Source organism: Phyllobates terribilis, unplaced genomic scaffold (assembly GCF_046119375.1).
Source record: "Phyllobates terribilis strain yellow unplaced genomic scaffold, ASM4611937v1 Scaffold_11__3_contigs__length_659146591, whole genome shotgun sequence".
In the NCBI taxonomy this organism is placed as follows: domain Eukaryota; kingdom Metazoa; phylum Chordata; class Amphibia; order Anura; family Dendrobatidae; genus Phyllobates; species Phyllobates terribilis.
In genome coordinates, this window is record NW_027362771.1 from 380921120 (window position 1) to 380941142 (window position 20023).

General features: G+C 41.6%; 1 protein-coding gene across 3 annotated transcripts in view; it reads left to right on the plus strand.

Annotated features, from left to right (window-relative positions):
- SLTM (SAFB like transcription modulator) overlaps positions 1–20023 on the plus strand; it is a 72510-nt gene that overhangs the window by 41456 nt on the left and 11031 nt on the right. For all 3 annotated transcript variants that reach the window (XM_073652961.1, XM_073652963.1, XM_073652962.1), the window contains 10 exons: positions 3719–3749; positions 4663–5125; positions 5671–5720; positions 10696–10805; positions 11656–11805; positions 11883–11989; positions 12079–12236; positions 12516–12607; positions 12808–12971; positions 18214–18394. In XM_073652961.1, coding sequence (XP_073509062.1) covers positions 3719–3749; positions 4663–5125; positions 5671–5720; positions 10696–10805; positions 11656–11805; positions 11883–11989; positions 12079–12236; positions 12516–12607; positions 12808–12971; positions 18214–18394 — 1506 coding nt within the window. The remainder of the gene's footprint in view (positions 1–3718; positions 3750–4662; positions 5126–5670; positions 5721–10695; positions 10806–11655; positions 11806–11882; positions 11990–12078; positions 12237–12515; positions 12608–12807; positions 12972–18213; positions 18395–20023) is intronic.

Here is a 20023-nt window from a genome sequence, read left to right on the forward strand (position 1 = left end):
TTATATAAATACTTTTGTAATCTGATTTTGTGGGTGATGCGTCAACACTGAATAGTCTTAAGTTGGTGAAGTGAGAAAGATATAGCATAGATTTAATTTGTGGGATCAAATAACAAAAAAAGCATGTTCATATTCACCCCTTTACGTATGAAGCCCCTAAAGATTTCTGGTGCAAGTAATTTCCTTCATAAGTAACATGCTTGGTGAAAGGAAGTCCACCTGTATACAATCTATGTCACATGGTCTGTCAGTATATACACACCTTTTCTGAAAGGCCACAGAGGCTGCAACACCATAAAACAAGAGGCACCACTAACCAAACACCACCATGAAGACCAAGGATATCTCCAAACAAGTCAGCGACAATATGTATCTCTGATGATCCCCCCCCTCAGCACCATCAAATCCATTATCAAATGGAAAGAACATGGTACCACAAAAAACACTCAGCCTGGGCAACGAGGGCATTAATCAGAGAGGCAGCATACTGACCAAAGGTAACCCTGAATAAGCTGCAGAGTTCTCAAACACAGACTGGAGCATTTTTCCATACGACCAAAATAAGCTGTGAACTTTATGGAAGAGTGGGAAGTAAAAAGCCATTACTTAGACACCCAAATTGTAAGGCTCATTTTAAGTTTGCCAAAAAAGATGTGGAAGACTCCCCAAATGTATGGCGGAATGTGCTGGGGTCAGATGAGACCAAAATTGAACTTTTTGACCCGAAAGGTAAATGGTATGTCGGGCTCCAAACAAACACAGCTCATCACCCAAAGGAAAGCATCCCCACAGTGAAATGTGGTGGCAGCATTATGCTGTGGGGATGTTTTTCATCATCAGGGGCAGGGAACACTATCTGAATCGAGGGGAAGATGGATGGTGCGAAATACAGGGATATTCTTGAGCATAACCTGTTTGTCAGTGATTTGAGACTGGGAGGGCCGTTAACCTTCCAACAAGACGACAACCAAAGCCTACTGCTAAAGCAACGCTCGAATGGTTTAATGGGAAATGTGTAAATGTTTTGGAGTGGCCTAGTCAAAGCCCAGACCTTAATCCAATTGAGAATATGTGGTCAGACTGAAGATCGCTGTTCACTAGAAGAAACCATGTAACTTGAAGGAGCGGGAGCAGTTTTGCCTTGATGAATGGGCAAAAATCCCAGTGGCAAGATGTGGAAAGCTCAGACTTAACCAAATCGACTTGCAGCTGTAATTGCCACAAAAGGATACAAAGTACTGACTTTAGGGGAGTGAATAGTCATGCACACTGAAGTTGTCAGTTATTTTGTCCTATTTGTTTGCTTCACAGTAAAAGAAAACGGTTCTTTACATGAACTGATGCAAATCCTTTAATACAGTGGAATTCCAGGTTGTCCGGTAGCAAAACACATGCCTAGAGGGGTGAATACTTTTGCAAGCTACTGTATAGCGAGAGACCTGTCACTCCAGGAAAGCTGGCAGGGAGAAGATGCTGAAGAGCCATCTGTCTGACTAGTCTCCCATGTGTCTCGGCACTCTGTGGCTTTTGAACTGATTCTCCTGAAATGCCACAGCGTTTCAGAATTAAACATATGACTGAAATCATGCCGCCAGCTGATTTGGCAGCGTGTGTCAGCTATCTGGTTCCATTTAAAGGGCTTGTCTAGGTTTGAGACATAAGTCTGCATACTTGCTGTCACAAGTTGACTAGACTCGTTCAGCTTCTCGCAATAGTAGTGAATTTAGACACCAGATAAGGAGAGTCTGCAGTTGACCAGAAATATGAAAATTGCATACTTGTGACCACAGACTAGCACCAGGAGTGCCAAGGAATCATGAGAGTCGTATACTGGCTGCAGACTTTTGTCCCAAGCCCAGACAATCTCTTCAGACTAGCGTACACAGTGACATGTCATGTAACACTGAAATTGCAGCATTGGGTGTAATGATTCCCTAAAGTGTCGTCATATTGTGACTTGCAAAATACTGCTGTCTTAAATGTTTCCAAATGGTTTGTGACAAGCAACAGAAAATCCAACCCATGTGCTACACTTCCCATGGACTTCAATGCAAGACGCACACAATGTATCTCTGACTTATCTCCAACTTGGCTGATTTATTTACAAGCAAATCACAGCTCTAAAATGACAAGTTGCCCAAATGTGTTGTCGCATGGCTTTTGTGAAAATTGCTGTCGAGCGACATGTCACTCTGTAGCCCAAGTCTATGTTAAGATTGTACTTGTGTGGCTGTTATCTTATTGCTCCCACCCATGAATGGGGACCGTTCCTGATAATGATTTAACACTTGGGACTTTTTCGTACATGGGTCCAATTTAAGGCTGCATGTCACCAATCTTGGCACTAGATCATGACATGGCTCTTTTAGATGGGTTAGATGGCACAGTTATAGCGTACATAAACATTATAGAGGATTATTATTTTATTTTCTAAAGTAAAAAACTATAACTCCCTCCTGAACACTAACATTATTGGATGCTACTTAATTATACTCTTTCCCTGTTTTAAAATACCTGCAGCCGTCTCTAGTGCACAAGTGAGCAAATAAATTTGCCTGGGGGCCACATGAGACCCTGACTGTCGTGAAGGGCTTAAGCAACAAGCCAAAGTTAATTCTGCTAATTATTACGCTTTTAGATTTTTATCACTCAATATTGAATAACAGCTAATACATTTTACAATCAGGGCTATGGAGTTGGAGTCTGTATAAAATGGACCAACTCCGACTCCTAAAATATATAATAAATTATGTATAGTAGTTCAATGCTGTTTGTGGGGAATAATTTTTCATAAGAATTTGGGAAAGTTCTGAAATGTCCTATAAATGTCTGTCCTATTCCTGATCTAAGGGTCTAGACTTTTAGCTGAGGTGAATCTGTGCTACAGTAAATTTATCACTTAAACATGAGCCGTGTATGAGGGAGGTGGAGTTGGTGTCATGGAAATTGAGAAGTCGGAGGTTTGGCTTACCGACTCCACAGCCCTGAATACAATATGACTTATTGTATCATGTATTATCAGTAGTTAATCAAAACAATATCATCTACTGATTTTTTTGATAATGGTATATCCTACTGCTTCTGTTGAGCCTTAATTCTATAAGTATGGCTGTACCTTAAACATCATCACCCCCATACACAATATGAAGTCCCCACAGCCTCTGTATGATGCCCCTCACACAGCTTCATACACACAGAAATATACCTCAAATGCTCCCCACAAAGTATGATGGCTCCACATAAGTACTGACTGATAATTTAAATAAAACGGCTCTCCGCCCTGCTCGGCTGTATAAAGGGACTCCCTGCACAGTAGTCACAATCTGATGACCTTATGTCCTGCTGGGCAGAGAGAGTCCCACATGTTGAATGATTGTATTCATTGGTTTCTGTCCTGAAGATGCAGATATCGGTGAAACAAACGCTGGGCGGGGGGGCTAAGTGGGGCAGGACAGCACTGTAGCCAGCCCATTGGCTATCCTGGCCCATGAGCCACACCAGAACAGCCAAAGGGCCAGATGTAGCCCGGGGCTGCACTTTGCCCAGGACTACTTTATTGTGATGGCAGACCTCAAGGGGGGTTTCCTAGCTGGAGTGATAAAGATCTAGAACAGAAGGGACTAGAGAAGGGATTAGATTTATTTTTAAAAAGCCAGAATAACTTAACAGTAAATTTTAAGCCTAAATTTTTATTTTTTCCCCTTTATTTCCCCCCTAGGAAGGAGATGAGGACGATAATGAAAGTAAAGGTTAGTTGGTACATTCACTTTTTTATTTCTTTTTTTTTGTTATTACTATAAAACATAGCTTACAGCACTACATACCTGTATGCACCCAGGACTCCAGCACACGTTGCAATTCTTGGGTTTTTATGTAAGGTAAGTTTGAAAATCAGGTTTCTGACTGCAACTCCATACAGAAACCTGTAGTGATGATTTTACCCATTTGGACCACTCTCTGTGGAGGACTACTTGTACTTGCTACTTACTATCTGGATTATATAAACGATTGGTTATATGGGATTTTTTAGAAGATCTGGACCCTTATTGGTGTCTAGGAATATACAGTCACCTTTGTTGTGCTCAATAGTGGACAGGAGATCTTTTTGGAGTGTCCTCCTTGCCTTGTGTAACATTAAAGTACTTGATGAGCTCCTGCACAGTCAACCTGTAAGACTGAGTATTGGATGTCTAGCCATTGGCATATATGCTGGGACACTTGATGAGTAAACTGCTTAGAAAGATTGGAATTGTGTTGTCTTGGACATAAAGATCCGTATTTGTGTCTGGTGTGCCAGTAATTGGTGAAGAATGATCTGTGATTGGACTAAACCTTTTGGACCTCATCGTGTTATCTAATCTACTAATGGATGAAGAGACTGACCTGTTTTGAGAGCCATGATTATTCAAGTACACTCGTCTGGGAGGTGTCTGACTTTTATGAAGATTTCCTGTAGATCTGGAGCACCGTCACAAGACCGGATCCATGGAGCCCTTTCATTTCTATAATGCTGTCTTGCCATGGAGAATGTCAGCTTGTTTGTCTAAAGTTTTTAGCAATGCTTTCTGTTAACCAGATGTGTTTTCTTTAGGTCCTGCACTACACTTTACATTTGTTTAAACTTCTTATTTTGCCATGTTTATTCCTGTTAAATCCTCTTAGATATAACAGGTTCTCGAGGTGGTACACAAGAAGTAGCTAAACCTGTTCATTCAGAAGAAAATGGATCAGCGCTTGCTGCTAAAGAAGACAAGAAGGCTAGCACATCTCTGAAAGAAGTAGAGGACGATAATGTATCTGTCACACTCCAGGCTGAAGATGCCATCACTATCGATTGTGATGGAGATGACCTCCTAGAAACAGGTAAAAATGTGAAACTTGCAGATTCGGAGGCATGCAAACCAAAGGATGAAGATGAGGAAGCCGCGAGTGATCCTAAGGATGGCCTGGAGGAACAAAAAGATGACATGTCGGGGAACCAGAAAAATGACAAAGGGGAGAGGGCTAAAGGAGATGGTGCTAAGAAGGAATCCAGAGAAGGTTCAAAGAAAGCTGAATCTGGAGATAAAGAAAAGGATTCTCAGAAGAAAGGTCCATCTACAGGGACCTCTGGTCAAGCAAAGAGGTTTGTTTTTCTATGTCAGTTCATTAAGATACTGATTACCAGCGTTCACTAAGAGCACTCTACATTAAGGGGTAGCTTCAAGAATATATTTAGCACCTTGCCTTTGTGTATAATGATTTTTGAGCCTCATAAGTTCCTTTTTATTTTTGTTTATATTTTTAAACCAAGATTTTCCCAGTTTATTCTACTGGCAGCAGTTTTATTTTTATTTTTCCAAATTGACAAGTTTCTAAAAGCTCCTTGTGATGATGGTAAGGAACAACTGCCCGAACACTAAATGAAGCCAAGTCCAATCCTTGAATTTGGGAGAAGATTTTTCCATATTTCCACACTGAATATATTTGTCAGAAAATCTAGATCTTCGGGCTTCCTGGGGAGAATGAGATCAAGAAGCTTTGAGGGAAACCTTTTGATCCTCTAAGATTCAATTTGACCTATTGCAAGGTGTTTTTATGTGGTTTTTTTTTTTTTTTGCTTTGTTTTTTTTTCGTAGGATTTCCTGATCTCCTTTTAATTTTATTTTCTTAATCATTTGCCTCTTGCAGCTCTTCCAAGGATGCAAAGGATAACAAGAGCACATCTAAAGATGATAAAGGTATGCCTTCATCCCTTTTTTTTTTTATCTTAACTTGCAATAAAATCTATACACAATATACACTTTTTGTGGCTAAATTCTCAACTGCGTCCTGTCACAGCGCTTGGCCAGTGAATCTTCACTCTGCTATCCCAGGGCTCCCCCTGCCTAACAGCATTCTTCTTGCTAGCACAGACACAGCAGCGCTATTAGAGGTCTGCAGCTGCTCATTTATTCCCTTACATGCTTCAGTCAGTAGTGACTGTGGTATGTGAATGAGATCTAGTGCTCCATAGAGCAAAACATAATAGATCCAACCAGAGACTTGCTTCGGCCTGCCTATCAGTATAAGGCTGGATTCTCAAATCAGTGCGTCACTGTCTTGAGTACAGACCACGATGTAGGAACTGGACCTTCTTATACAAACATGACAGCCTTATATATGCCTATATATATGCATGTATGAATGGACCATAACACGACCAAGCTTGTTAATGCACTACACGTGTAATGTGTTATATATGCGATCAATAAGTTGCATGATCAAGTGCCCTTATGGAAATAGTAAATATTATTTAAAGAAAAAACACGCACACCTAAACATTTTTTTAAAGATTAAAAAAAATGGAAAAAATGTTTTCAGGTTAGTAATTTAAAAAAAAAAAAAAATGATCCAGTTCCTGCATGTAAACCACCAGCACAATAAAATGTATCCCGCATTTTGAACACCGCAAAAAAAAAAGCCAGTGTTGCAGTTTTGTTCATACTGTCTCGCATAAAATGAAAAATATCAATAACTCTTTTAATATAACTTACAGTTCATTATGCAAAATACAAGCAATCACACAGCTCTCTAAAGAAAACAATTATAGCAAGTTAGAAGTAAAGTTTGTTGTGCAAATTTTGTTAAATATAGTTGTAAATTAAATATTACTGTAATAATGTCTACCCCTGCTATAAAGCTGTGTCTTTATCTCACAGAATTGCTGTTTTTTTGACCATCCACTTCACCATTGCAATAAAAAATTAAGTGATCAAAAAGCCATATTTACCTAAAAATGGGACCAGTGAAAACTACAGCTCGTCCTGCAAAAAAGTCATACAGCTCAGATTATAAAGCATATTCTTTATGGCTCTTAAAGTAGTGACACCAAAACAAAGCGTGTGTTGTGTGTTGTTTTTTTCCCCCAGAATGAGTATTGTGTGAAAATTAGTTACATAAATCTGCTAGAGTACAATTTTAAAATGTCAGATATAGCCATTGTTTTTTCCAATAGCTAATAATTTAGGTATTTTCTACCCCCAAAAAATTGCATTGTCAAATTTAACAATTCTCGCATCACACAAGCCCTCATTCAGCTACGTAGACTAACAAAAAAATTAAAATTATGGCTCCCCTAGTGAGGCGATGAAAAAACATAAACAGATGTGTGGATGTTTAGACTAAGTTAAACCTGGTCTTAAAGAAAAAAAAGGTTAGTGCTTTAATTGCAGTGCTAGAGTGGTATTTCTAATCTTAGTTCCCTGACTCTAGACTTGAGCTTAACTGCCGCCATCTTCACCTTTTATCTCCACCACTCCCATCGGTCTTCAGCAGGTTGTGACCTACCGGATTGCTCCAGTGTGTTCAGGAGCGAGCTGGAGGTCACTTTTCTATGTAAGTCGGAGTGCCTTGTTCTGGCTCTCGAAGACATACATTGAGCGTGTGACATTTACTTCTGACTTCCAGTCAGTCCGAATTGAAGGTCACAAGATGACGCTGTGTAACCAGAGCTTTGCCAATAACAGGTGAAGGCAGCGAGTAAGTATAATGCTCGGGGCAGGTACCTTAGATTAGTAGCCTCACTCCAGCACTGAAAAAAAAAATACGCTGGAGTGGTGCTTTAAGGAGCTAAAATGGTTCAGCATCGGGGCATAAAAACTATGAATATGTAAGATTTTATAATTGACATCTTTGCTTCCGTCAGGTTAGAGCTGTTAAAGGGTGTGAACCACCGCTTAAGCTTCCCATACATTGCTGATTTCTTATTGCTATTTCTTGACTGTTTATGGTTGGTCTGTGAAAGTTTATTTGCAATAAGTTAACCCCTTAACCACCAATACGCCTTTTAATGGTGTTCGTTAAGGGTGCTTATTCCTCAGCGCCGCTTTTTAATGGTGCTGAGGAATAATAGTATAGCGCTGACCCGTGGCCGAATTTTCGGCAGGTGTCAGCTGTGTATGACAGCTGACACCCTGTAGTATCGGCCCGGCCAGTTTTGAAGCCAATCGGGCCCATTTAACCCCTTAAATACAGCTGTCAATTGTGCCAGTGGTATTTAAGTGATTACAAGGGGTTCGTACTAGTAACCATCGGGACCTGCGATTCTTAACGCGGGGGTCCGATAATTAAGTGATGACCCCAGGGTACGGTGGCCTGTGAGATCCAGCTATAAGCTGGTTCTCCCAGGATGTTAGTGACTCACTGACCGTCTCATGCACTACAGTGCATGAGACAAGTGATCTGAAAAAAAAATAAATTATAAATGTCCCATAGTGGAACTTGGTGAAATAGTGAAAAAAGTATAATAAAAATATGTAAAAAAAAAAAAAAAGCACGGAAGTGCACACAAATCACTAATCTGTTCCGCAACGCATTGTTTGTGATAAAATAAATCTAAACAAAAAAGCCATACACATAATTGGTATCGCTGCGTGCGGAACGACTCGCTCTTCAAAACTGACACGTTATTTGTTCTGTATGGCGAACGCCGTAAAGAAAAATAAAAAAACACGCCAAAAATTATGCTCTTTCATCATGCTGACTCACAAGAGTGAATAAAAAGCGATCAAAAAGTTGTATGTAAAAAAAAAAAATTGTACAAATAAACGCTTAACCGTCCCGCAAAAAACCTACTTGAATATTGCTCATTTGTCAAAAAAATAAGTTACTGCTCTCAGAATATGACTAATCAAAAGCAAATTCATTTTTGTAAAATGTTTGTGTAAAAACGGCAAAGCATAAAAAACGATTAATCTGGTATCGCTGTAATCGTGCTGATCCAACGGAAAAATCGGTCTTATCACTTTTACCGCACAGTGGCAAGGCAGGTCTCTACTGTTCTGCTTGTCTGCTTCTTTCCTTAAAATGCAATGTGCTCTTTGCCAGCCCATGACACTTCAGCTGAGCCGGCAAGGGAACGTACTGTCACTGTGCACTGAAAAGAATATTGCACCGTAACAAGGGAGCTCGTACTGAGCATATGTTGGAATTGACCACCGATGCATGCTCAGTACAGCATTGACTAGTACAGCCCCTGAAATGGACAACCCTAATGACTTTATATCAGAGTGGGACAGAGACTGTCAGGGGCAACAGCCTCTATCCCCTGATAGTCTCGTTGGATTATCCCACCATGCACTGGGGATGTTCAAACTAATTGTCATCACACCGGAAGTAGATAAAAAATAAATATATAAAGCAGAGAAAGATAAAGACTTTTTAACGAAAGTATATTAGAAAAGCTTTTAGATTATTACAAACATTTAATTTAATCATAAATGTTTACTGTATCGGACCATCCCTTTAAGGTAAGAAAAGCATACTTGTCGAGAACCTGCATCAAGTGTACAACTTGAGGCTCTTTAACACCTTTGTGAAGTATTTAAAGGGAACCTGTCACGTTGGATAATGCTATTAAACAGCATATGGTGTTAATCTGCAAAGTAATAGCGTTAAAAAGATGCCCGACCACCGTACTGAAATTGCTGCACCTGGGCAAAAGTGAGCTTTTTTCCCTTGCCGGAGCCACCAGCTTTCACTAATGGCTGTAAGCACGCCCCCCGGTACTTTAATTGACAGCCCACCCATCGATGCAGAACTGGTTGTCAATGTGCCAGAGCGCCAACAGCCGCGGCACACATTGTTGTGAGTGGTGATTGTAGCTGCTCCCGTATAACTGAATACCAGTGGCTCCTGGGAGGAAAAAGGTTCATTTTCTCCTGAGTGCTGCAATTTCAGTAAGTAGGCGAGGCATCTTCAAGATTAATGACGTTATCTGCGTGACCCATCATTTTATCACATCAGCTGTATAGATGATGATAAAATAAGCGCATTTGCCAATTAAAAAAAAGAAAACCAGGCCATCCAATGAAGAATGGATGTTTTCTTAGAATCGGACGTCATCTCTGGTGTTCATGGGGTTTGGCATTGTGCAGGTCCATGTCATAAGCTTCATGCAGCCCGTCACTTGCGCATCCAGATCTCTGCATGGTGTGACCTTTGTGATCTGCACAGCAGGATTCTATAGGCTATGCCTCAGCTTAGTGATTCACTGCTCCCTGTAAACTGCGCATGTGACCAGCTTCACTCGGCAATCTGGAGGTCCAGCTAATGAGCCGAGTGCTGCTGGTCATATATGCTCACATGAGCCACGGCCGCACTATCAGTATTCGGTCAGTATTTTTTTCTCAGGAGTGGGAGCCAAAACCAGGTAAGGAACAATCAGAAAAAAAGGTTTAATAGAAACCAGTGCACCAATTTTGCATTTATCACCCACTCCTGGTTTTGGCTCCCACTCCTGAGAAAAAATACTGACCAAATACTGATAGTGGGGCCGTGGCCTAACTCTCCACACAGCTGTCTCTGAATAGTGATTCTCTGCTTACTGCAGAGCTACTAATAAAAATTGCTTTCTGCCCGGCTTGCTATTTTTTGGGGGGGGCTCACTATGCAGTGAGCTGGCTATAGAGGGAATGACTGAGCATGTGTGACCAACAGCACTCATCTCACAAGATAAAACTGCACATTGCTTTACCACTTGAACACCAGGTTGGTGCCACAAGAAAGCGTACACTACACAATGGATGTAATGTGCAAATCTCTTTACACAAAACTCTAAGCCTTGTACTAGTCTTAGTTGTGTACAGTACCCTATGCCGCACAGCCATGCATTCATAGCTTGTCTGTTTCAGAAATGCTTTCTTACATTTATAATTCTAAAATCGTGTTTTAAAGGAAGTATTAGTGGCACAAGTGGAAGCTCACTAAGGAATATGTGGGTCAGTGGACTTTCATCTAATACAAAAGCTGCAGATTTGAAGAATCTTTTTGGGAAATATGGAAAGGTATGTGAAAGGTCTGGTAATTATGGAGGATATCATTTTGTTCTTGTAAATGTTTCTTTACTCAGATAATAGCAATATGTAGGTTTTTGGTATCTACTGCAGAGGCATTTCAGGCTTCCTTATGAATGAGCCATATTGAAAACACCAAAGTGTGTTTTGTCGTCCCCCCATCCTCTTTCTATGTAACATGGGTGCTGGTTAACAATCTCATCAGATTTGTCCGATCATTAGAAGACCTATTAATTTAGAGAAAACAACACAAACCTGACATTGAATATAATATACCATGTTTCACTACTACTACCACCACCAAGGAGGACTATGTGGGGGCCCATTATACTGTATGGAGGGCTGTTAATAGATATCAAGTTTGACCCTCGACTTTGTCCAAGTTTTTATTTTGGCCCGCTCTGTACTTGAGTTTGACATCCCTGGTTTAAGCAGTGTAACCTCCTAATTAGTGTTATGGAGAGTTGAGTAAATGTTTCGTTCTTCCGTTCATCCCCATGTTGATGATTCGTCAGTGGATAAAAGCTTTCCTGCCTAGATCAGGTGGATGGTCCCATGATCATTTATTCTTCATGGGAGGTGTTTGGCTGCCGTCTATACATCAGTCCCCATTCAAATGCTCCTGCACTACTGGTCTAAGGGAGCTTGTGTATGGTTGAATCAAGGAAGACTATTGTTGGCATGGACTAGTGTACAACAGCTATCTTATCTCTATGGCCATATACCCATTCACTTTTAGTAAACCTATAGAAATGTCACGAATTCAAGGTGATTTAATTGAAAAATGCAAACCCTTTCACAAAATATTTCTTTCAGTACGATTTCATTTTTATCCCTCCAGGTTCTGAGTGCCAAAGTAGTTACCAATGCAAGGAGTCCAGGGGCAAAATGCTATGGGATTGTCACTATGTCATGTAGTTCTGACGTTTCCAGATGCATCTCTCACCTACATCGCACAGAATTGCATGGCCAGCAGATATCCGTGGAAAAGGTGCCCTTTTTTTCTAGTTATACAATGGCTCTCCCCAACTTATAAGTCTTTCATAAATCATTTTTGTTCCCCTCCAGTGGAAGAGTGATCCTTCAAGAAGAGATCAGAAAGAAGGCGATGAGAAAACTGGGTTTGGCAGAACTTCTGGTGACAGAAAATCATCTGGTGGAGACAAAAGTAGCAAGTAAGAATCACACTTGTGATTTTAATATGCACTATATTGGTTTTAGCAATTTGGGATTTAAACGAATTACTTTGTTTGTTTGTGCTAAGGTCCACAAGTTATTCTAAGAAAGATGACAAAAAATCTGACAAATCTTCTGATAAGAAAGATGGCAAAGATTCCAAGATGGTTAGTAAAGATAGTGGTGATAAGGCTGGAAGTTCTTCCCACGATCATAGAGACAAAAATGAAGAAAGGAAACGGCCAGGTAAGAAAAGTTTAAAATATTCTTCACCCAGTGGTTGGCCAGTCTTCCTACTACGAGCAGCTTACTCAATCAAACTCTGTAATAATATGCAGTAAACCCATTAGCGGCCTTTGCTATTTGTAGCAGGCAGAATTTAATCTTCATAGAATATGGGGGGAAGAAACAGCTCTGACCTCTTAACATTACAGATTTCTATTATACTATTATTGCCATAGAACAATAGTGTAGGGGTAACTTTTTTATTTTTATAGTAATCAAATGTTTTTAAAATACTTGTAGGTAAAAGCCCAGGACAGATGGTGGTAATAGACCAGACAAAAGGTGATCAGGGTTACATGCGGCCCCAAATGAGAAAAGGAAGATTTGACAAGGTAAGTTTTAACATCAGGGGTTTTTCATATATATTAATATTGTGGTTAGTTTTGTTTTGTTTTTTTTCTTTCCTTCACTAATGGTTATTAAAGAATGAATCTATTCTCCATATATAGTTGTGTGGAAAATAATCATTCACAATTTTGATGTAGATATTTTGAAGAATGATTCAGTTTACTCATTTTAATTTTCATTTTAGATGAGACCAAGAGAAAGATTTATCCCAAATAAGCCCAAATTCCGTGAGTTCAGGGATAAAAAGGATATTATGACATTTCAAAAAATGAAAGCCCAGAAACTAAGAGAAAACGTTGAACGTCTGGAGAGGTTACAGCGATATCACAGAGCAGTGGAGCTGCGGAGGTAACGTGTATATACACAACCATTTTCAGCTTGGAACACTGATCGCAGATTTTATGTTGTAATAACCTAACACATTTTAGTGATTTGAAGCCTAGTTCAGTAGTGCAATTTTCTCCCAATAACCCCCCCACGACAGCACCAAAGGAGGATGTCACCCCACCCTAATAGGGACAGGAAACACAAAGAGGTCAAATAGCCCCTCCCTCATCCTCCCTCCAGTGTTTTTCCTGTCACTATTGGGATGAAGAGGTCATCCAGGGTGCTCTGTGCCGGCGGCAGACACCTAACCATACCTTTAAGCCAGGCAGCTGGGATCGAGCGGTCTTCTTCTCCTCCGGGACTCGGGATCCTCCTCCCCACAGAGTCCGCACCTGCGGGTAAGGTCTGGTGGGTGCCGTGCTGGAGGCCTCCTTGAGCTCTCCAGCCCAGCTCCTCCCCCCTCTCAGACGGCCTCCTGAGCGGCTTAGACTGTCTCCATAGCAGAGGAGACGCGCGCCGGATCCCGGAAGTGACGCGGACCGCTGAATTAAGTCACTTCCGGTATGCGTTCCACCCTGAAACGCAAGAGTCTAGGAACGGCCGGAAAGTTACGTGGGGCGCCGGAACGGGGTCCCTGAAGTTACTGCCGGTCCGTAAACGGCGCACACACACTAAGGCCAAAAAAAAGAGGAAACTGCAGGTGTTCCTGCTTAACACTTGGACCAAGGGGGGAGTAGCCCCCCTCCCCCATTCCCCAGGAGAAGGAGGGAGAGCGCTGAGTCCAGTCTCCTGTAGAAGAGCCCTGGACAGAAGACATCTTAAGGTAGGACCTAATCCTTCTTGTATGCTATACACTGGATGGTCGAGAATCTATCTTCTCCATGTCTGTGAAGCCCAGCGCGATTCCAATCCCAGTAAGTTACTGGCACTGGGTGTCCTTTTTCCTAGGTGCAGGTTAAAATTGATACGATTAATTTCCCTTCTCCCTCTTTTTTAGGCGGACAAGGATCCTGCACCATGAAATAAGTCTAGCCGGAAGTGTGCTATATGTGCAAAGAAGCTATCTTCTTCAAACAAAAAATATCTATGCCAAAAATGTATGGAGAAAATTATTAAGAAAGAGCGGTCGTCTCTCATAGACGAAATCAAGGGGATAGTCCGTCAAGAGGTTCAATCCTCATTGGCCTCCTTCTCCTGATCCACTTCTGATTCCCCTCCAAAGGCTAAGAGGAAGATTTCCCTGGAAAAATGAAGAGACTCGGACTCTCAGGACAAGATATCCCTTCCAGATGACCTCATAGAGGAAGGTGAACTTAGCCCAGCAGAGTAAGGTCTGGAAAATAAGAAATATTATTTCTCAGCGGAATTTATGGAAGACCTCCTCACAGCGGTAAGAAGAACGATGGAAGTGGAAGAAGGGAGGCCCACTTGAACAGTTCAAGAAGAGATGTTTGGTGGTCTCTGTTCAAAGAAAAAGATGGTGTTTCCAATACATAAAAACATTCAGGACTTAATCCTGGACAAATGAGAAAATCCGGAAAGACTGCTGATTATACCAACAGAATTTAAAGATCAGTTTCCGGTAGATGAAGAAACCTCAAACTGTTGGACCGAGATACCTAAGGTCGATATTCAAGTGGCAAGAGTCGCTAAAAAGACAACATTGCCATTTGAGGATTCTTCACAACTGAAGGATCCTCTGGACCGCAAAATGGACAGCCTTCTCAAAAAATCCTGGGAAACATCAGCAGCCCTTCTGAAGACTAACGTCTCTACGTGTATTGCGCAATCCATGTCAAGATGGCTCAACCAACTTGAAGAGCATCTGGCTATGGGCACACCCAGAGAAGAGATATAATCTTCCCTACCTTTACTGCAGAAAGCCACTGACTTTCTTGCAGATGCTTCAGCGGAATCTGTGAGAGTAACCGCCAGGGCAGCAGTCCTATCAAACTCCACAAGACGAGCACAGTGGCTGAAATCTTGGAACGGTGATGTGGCCTCCAAAATAAATCTCTGTTCTATTCCCTTCCGGGGAGAATGTTTGGCCAGGCCCTTGACCACATCCTGGAGAAGGCGGCTGATAAAAAGAAATCCTTGCCTGAGCCCAGACACTACAAGAAAACTCCCTTTTGCCCCCCTCGGGAGCAGAATCCTCAGTACAAGGGGATGGAGCTACCCCAAAGGGGGGAAAGATATAAATATTTTTTTCTCGAAACGACAGCGACAACAGAAGCGGTGATGCCAGAGCAGTAGGGGGACGAATCACGAAATACCTTCCCCAATGGTGAAAGATTTGCTCCAGTCAATGGGTCTTGAAAGCAATTCAAGAAGGGGTGAAGATCGAATTCTCCTCATATCCGCCAAGGAAAGTAAGAATAATTCATCTAGCCTCCCCGAGATTAGAAACCACACTGTCAGGCCTAAGAAACCTGCTATCCTTGGGAGCTGTTTTGCCGGTCCCAAAAATGGAAAGACACACAGGCCACTATTCATGTCAGTTTATGATAAAAAAACAAACAAACGGCACTTACAGAATAATAAATCTGAAACCCTTAAACCAATACGTCATCTACCGAAAATTCAAGATTGAGTCCATCAAATCAGCAGTTCCCTTCATAGGACAAGAATATGTAATGGCAACCATCGATTTACATGATGCATACTACCGCGTCCCTATACATCTAACATACCGGAAATTTCTAAGATTTGCAGTGGTTCAAGGGGATCAGACGCTACATTTCCAATTCAACATATTGCCATTCGGAATATCCGCAGCACCACAAATTTTTATCAAAATTATGTCAGAGGTAGTGGTTTCCATCAGGAAGGAGAAAATCTGCATAGTTTCCTACCTCGACAACTTCCTACTAGTAGGTCCCTCGGTAGTATCACTTCAGGAAGATCTGCAAAGGACGATCCAAATCCTGACCACCCTAGGGTGGTTTGATGATTTATCAAAAGTCAGACCTGGTCCCTGCCACAGAAAAAACGGTAGACGCCAGCAAGACTGGATGGGGAGCAGTCGTTGCCCTGACCCCCTTCCAAGGTGTCTGGACAGAAGAGACTAGCAGACAATCCTCCAACTTCCACCAATTAAAGGCAGTGGAGGAGGCACTTAAAATATTGGCTTCTCTCATTGCGGGCAGACACTTAAGGGTCTATTAAGACAACATGACTACCGTAGCTCACCTTTCCCATCAAGGGAGTACGAAGTACGAGAATCTAAAAGGTATCTCAGCAAGAATATTCTTCTGGGAAGAAAGACCTCTTAATTCCTTATCAGGCCTGCACATAAAAGGCTCAGACAACATCCAGGCCGATTTTCTGAGTAGAAAGAATATTCATCCGGGGGAATGGAAACTGAACTCAGACGTTTTCCACATGCTGATCAGACGATTGGGTCGCCCGGAGGTGGACCTTTTTGCAAGACTCCAAAATACCAAGGCGGAAAAATACTTCTCCCTAGATCCATACGACGTATGCTTGGGGGGGGTAGATGCATTCGCTTACCTGTGGCTTTTCCATCTAGCTTATGCCTTTTCCCCAATTCCATTGCTACCCAAGACCTTACAGAAAGTAAGGACCTCGGAGGTCAAGATAATCTTGATAGCTCCACTTTGGCCAAAAAGGAGCTGGTTCTGTGCACTAAACAGTCTTAAGCATAGAAGGACCCATCATTGTGCCAGCAATCAAAAACCTTTTCCATCAGGGTCCAATACTCCATCCAGATCCCGAGAACCTCCATCTAGTGGCCTGGCTTCTGAGTTCACAATCCTGATAGCCAAAGGACTCTCAGACCGAGTAATTCATACCCTACAGAGAAGTAGGAAACAAATAACAAACTCCATTTACAGCAAAATATGGAAGACCTTCTTAACATGGTATAAACCAAATACGCCAGATCTTTGGCATCCTGACATGACCCAGATCTTGGATTTCCTGGAAGAGGGGCTGGAAAAAGGCCTTAGACCCAGCACCCTCAAAGTACAATTCGCGGCGCTAAGTGCCTATTTTGATCAAAGCTTGGCTGAACATCGATGGGTAAAAAGGTTCATGACAACAGCTACTTGTCTGCGTCCCAGATTAATCAGCCATGTTCCCTCCTGGAATCTCAATATCGTCCTTAAAGGTCTGACACTACCACCGTTTTGAAGCTTTGGCCTCGATAGAGCTGGATAAGTTAGCTTGGAAGACAACTTTTTTAGTAGCGATTACGGCCAGGAGAGTGGGAGAAATCCAGGCTTTCTCAGTAAATGACCCATATTTGAGAATTCTGAATGATAGAATTACTCTGCAACTGGATACATCTTTCTTACCAAAATTGGTCTCAGACTTTCACAGGAAATAATCCTGCCCTCCTTCTGTCAGAACCCGAGAAATAAAAGAGAAGAATTCCATTCTTTGGACGTAAGGCGGGTCGTTCTTCACTACCTCCAAAAAAACAGGGGCCTGGAGGAAGGATCAGAACCTCTTTATTCAGCCATCTGGTCAAAACGAAGGAAAGAGTCTCGAAGAGTACCATTGCTAGTTGGATCAAGAAAGCAATTGTAAAATCATACCAGATCCAAAATCTCTCACCGCCAGAGAAGCTGAAAGCGCACTCTACTAGAGCCATGTCCGTCTCCTGGGCAAAGAAAGAAACGCTTCCCTCGAGCAGATATGTAGAGCAGCTACCTGGTCCTCGGTCCATACCTTCGCCAAGCATTACAGACTTAATTTAATGTCCGTTAAAGACTTGACCTTTGGGCGAAAAGTGCTTCAGGCTGTTGTCCCTCCCTAACATTAGTCTTTGGTACTCCTCGTTTGGTGCTGTCTTTGGGGGTTATTGGAGAAAATAGAATTAGACTTACTGGTAATTCGGTTTCTAATAACCCTCCATGACAGCACTGGTAATTCCCTCCCTGGCTTGGTTAGCCAAAAAATCATTTAATTTGAATAATAATAAATATAATTTGAAGCATCCATACTTGTGTGGTCCTTTATAAAAACACTGGAGGGAGGATGAGGGAGTGTCTATTTGACCTTTGTGTTTCCTGTCCCTATTAGGGTGGGGTGACATACTCCTTTGGTGCTGTCGTGGAGGGTTATTAGAAACAGAATTATCGGTAAGTCTTAATTCTATTTTTACACTATATAAACATGGCCAGGTGAGAAACTGAGCTCCTTTTCCCTAGAACAAAGGTTACATTCAGCCAGTTCATAAATTGTTTGTAAAATATATAACAGTGGATAAATCCACTTTTTTATATATACAATTTAGGCGCAGAGAAATGGCTGAGAGGGAGCGCCGTGACAGAGAGAGGGATCGCATAATGCGAGAACGTGAAGAACTTGACCGCTTACAAAGAGAGCGAGAAAGATTAGAAATAGAAAGGCAGAAGTTGGAACGTGAAAGGATGGAGCGGGAACGTCTTGAGAGGGAGCGTATACGTATTGAACAGGTGAGCAATTGACTGTCTGTGCCTAGTCTGTTACACATGCGCTCCTGTGTAAAATGTAAGCATGTACTCATTTTTATTACACGTGGAGGTTTACATTCATATAACACATATAATACAGTAAGCTAACTTATAGTGACAGACTGGTACAGGGGAGGAGGACCATGCCCTCACAAACTTACAATCTACATGCTATTGGGGGAAGTACACAATAGGTCAGGGGTTGGAGCAGCTCTGGTGGTAGTGAGTTGGCAGTAAGGTTATTGCAAGGTGTAGGCTTTCTTAAAGAGATGAGTCTTCAGGTTGCATCTAAAGGATTCAAATGTGGGAGATAATCAGATGGATTGAGGCATCAAATTCCGGAGGATGGGCTGGGTGCTCAGGAAAATCTTACTGTTAGGTGCTTAGTTCTGAGATGTATGAGGGAGACAGATTATGGATGGCCTTTGTAAGTCATTTTTAGACATTTAAACTGGATTCGCTGGAGAATTCAAAGCTAGATAATGGATTGGCAAAGTGTAGAGGAGTAGCGATGGGTGACTTAATCAGGCAGCATAGTTAGGCTTAGGCTGGAGAGGTGTTAGTGTTGGTTTGAAGGCCACAGAGGAAGATATTGCAATAGTTGAGGCGGACATGCACTAACTTTTAGTTGATTCTGAATTGAGGAAATGGTGGATTCTTAAAATGTTTTTTGAGTTGCAGGAGATGTTAAGGGCTTGGATTTGTCTACACTGGTTAAAGACCAGGGTTACACCAATGCGGGAAAGTGTGATAGATTGGGTAGTGGGGTTAAGTGAGATGAAGGAAAGACGAGGTGTTTAATGGATCCGGTTTTGTACTCTCTGCCGTGTCTGTGGTTGGTGCTTAGACATACATAATTTCTTGCTCTTATAGAGGCAGGCTTGTATATACCCAAGACCATGCATTGGCCACCCAGACGGCCATATAGGAATCATTTCTTTTTTGCAAATTATAGGGAGCTAAAAATCCAGCACGGCATAAACTACTAAAAGTGTGTAACCACATACAGAGAATATATTAAATATAATCTGACTAAATAATGTACACTTCTATTAAAGGCAGTCTGTCAGAAAAATCAACCCTCCTAAGCAGTCTGCATTGGCCTGCAGGTCATAGGGTGTCATTTTATTCATCTTTCTAACAAAACCAGACTGCTTTGGACAGTCAAAGGTCAAAGTTTAAAAACACAGATCTCACCATATGGCTGCTTCGGACCTTGTGGTGCTGAACTTAGATGAAGTATGTGCAAGGTGTCAGTCCACTATAGAGTGGCACTCAGATCCGTAAAAAAATACTTTTTTTTAATCACCATTAAAAAACACATTTGCTAGTTGATTTGTGGGGATGTGTGTGGTTGATTGCCATTTCATGTGTTCAAATGCTTCTAGTGGTCACAATACTTAATTGTGACCCCTAGAAGCTTTTGTACACATGATGTCGCTGTATTCCACAAATATTCCCCTAGCAAGATTTTTTTTTTTATTGACTAAAAGTGATTTTACAGATCAGTGCCACTTTTCTATATTGGACTGATTAAATGGTACTTTGATATGTGGCTATGCTGTAGTTATCCTCTCAAAATGCAGCCCAGAACTATTGCTCACATACTTC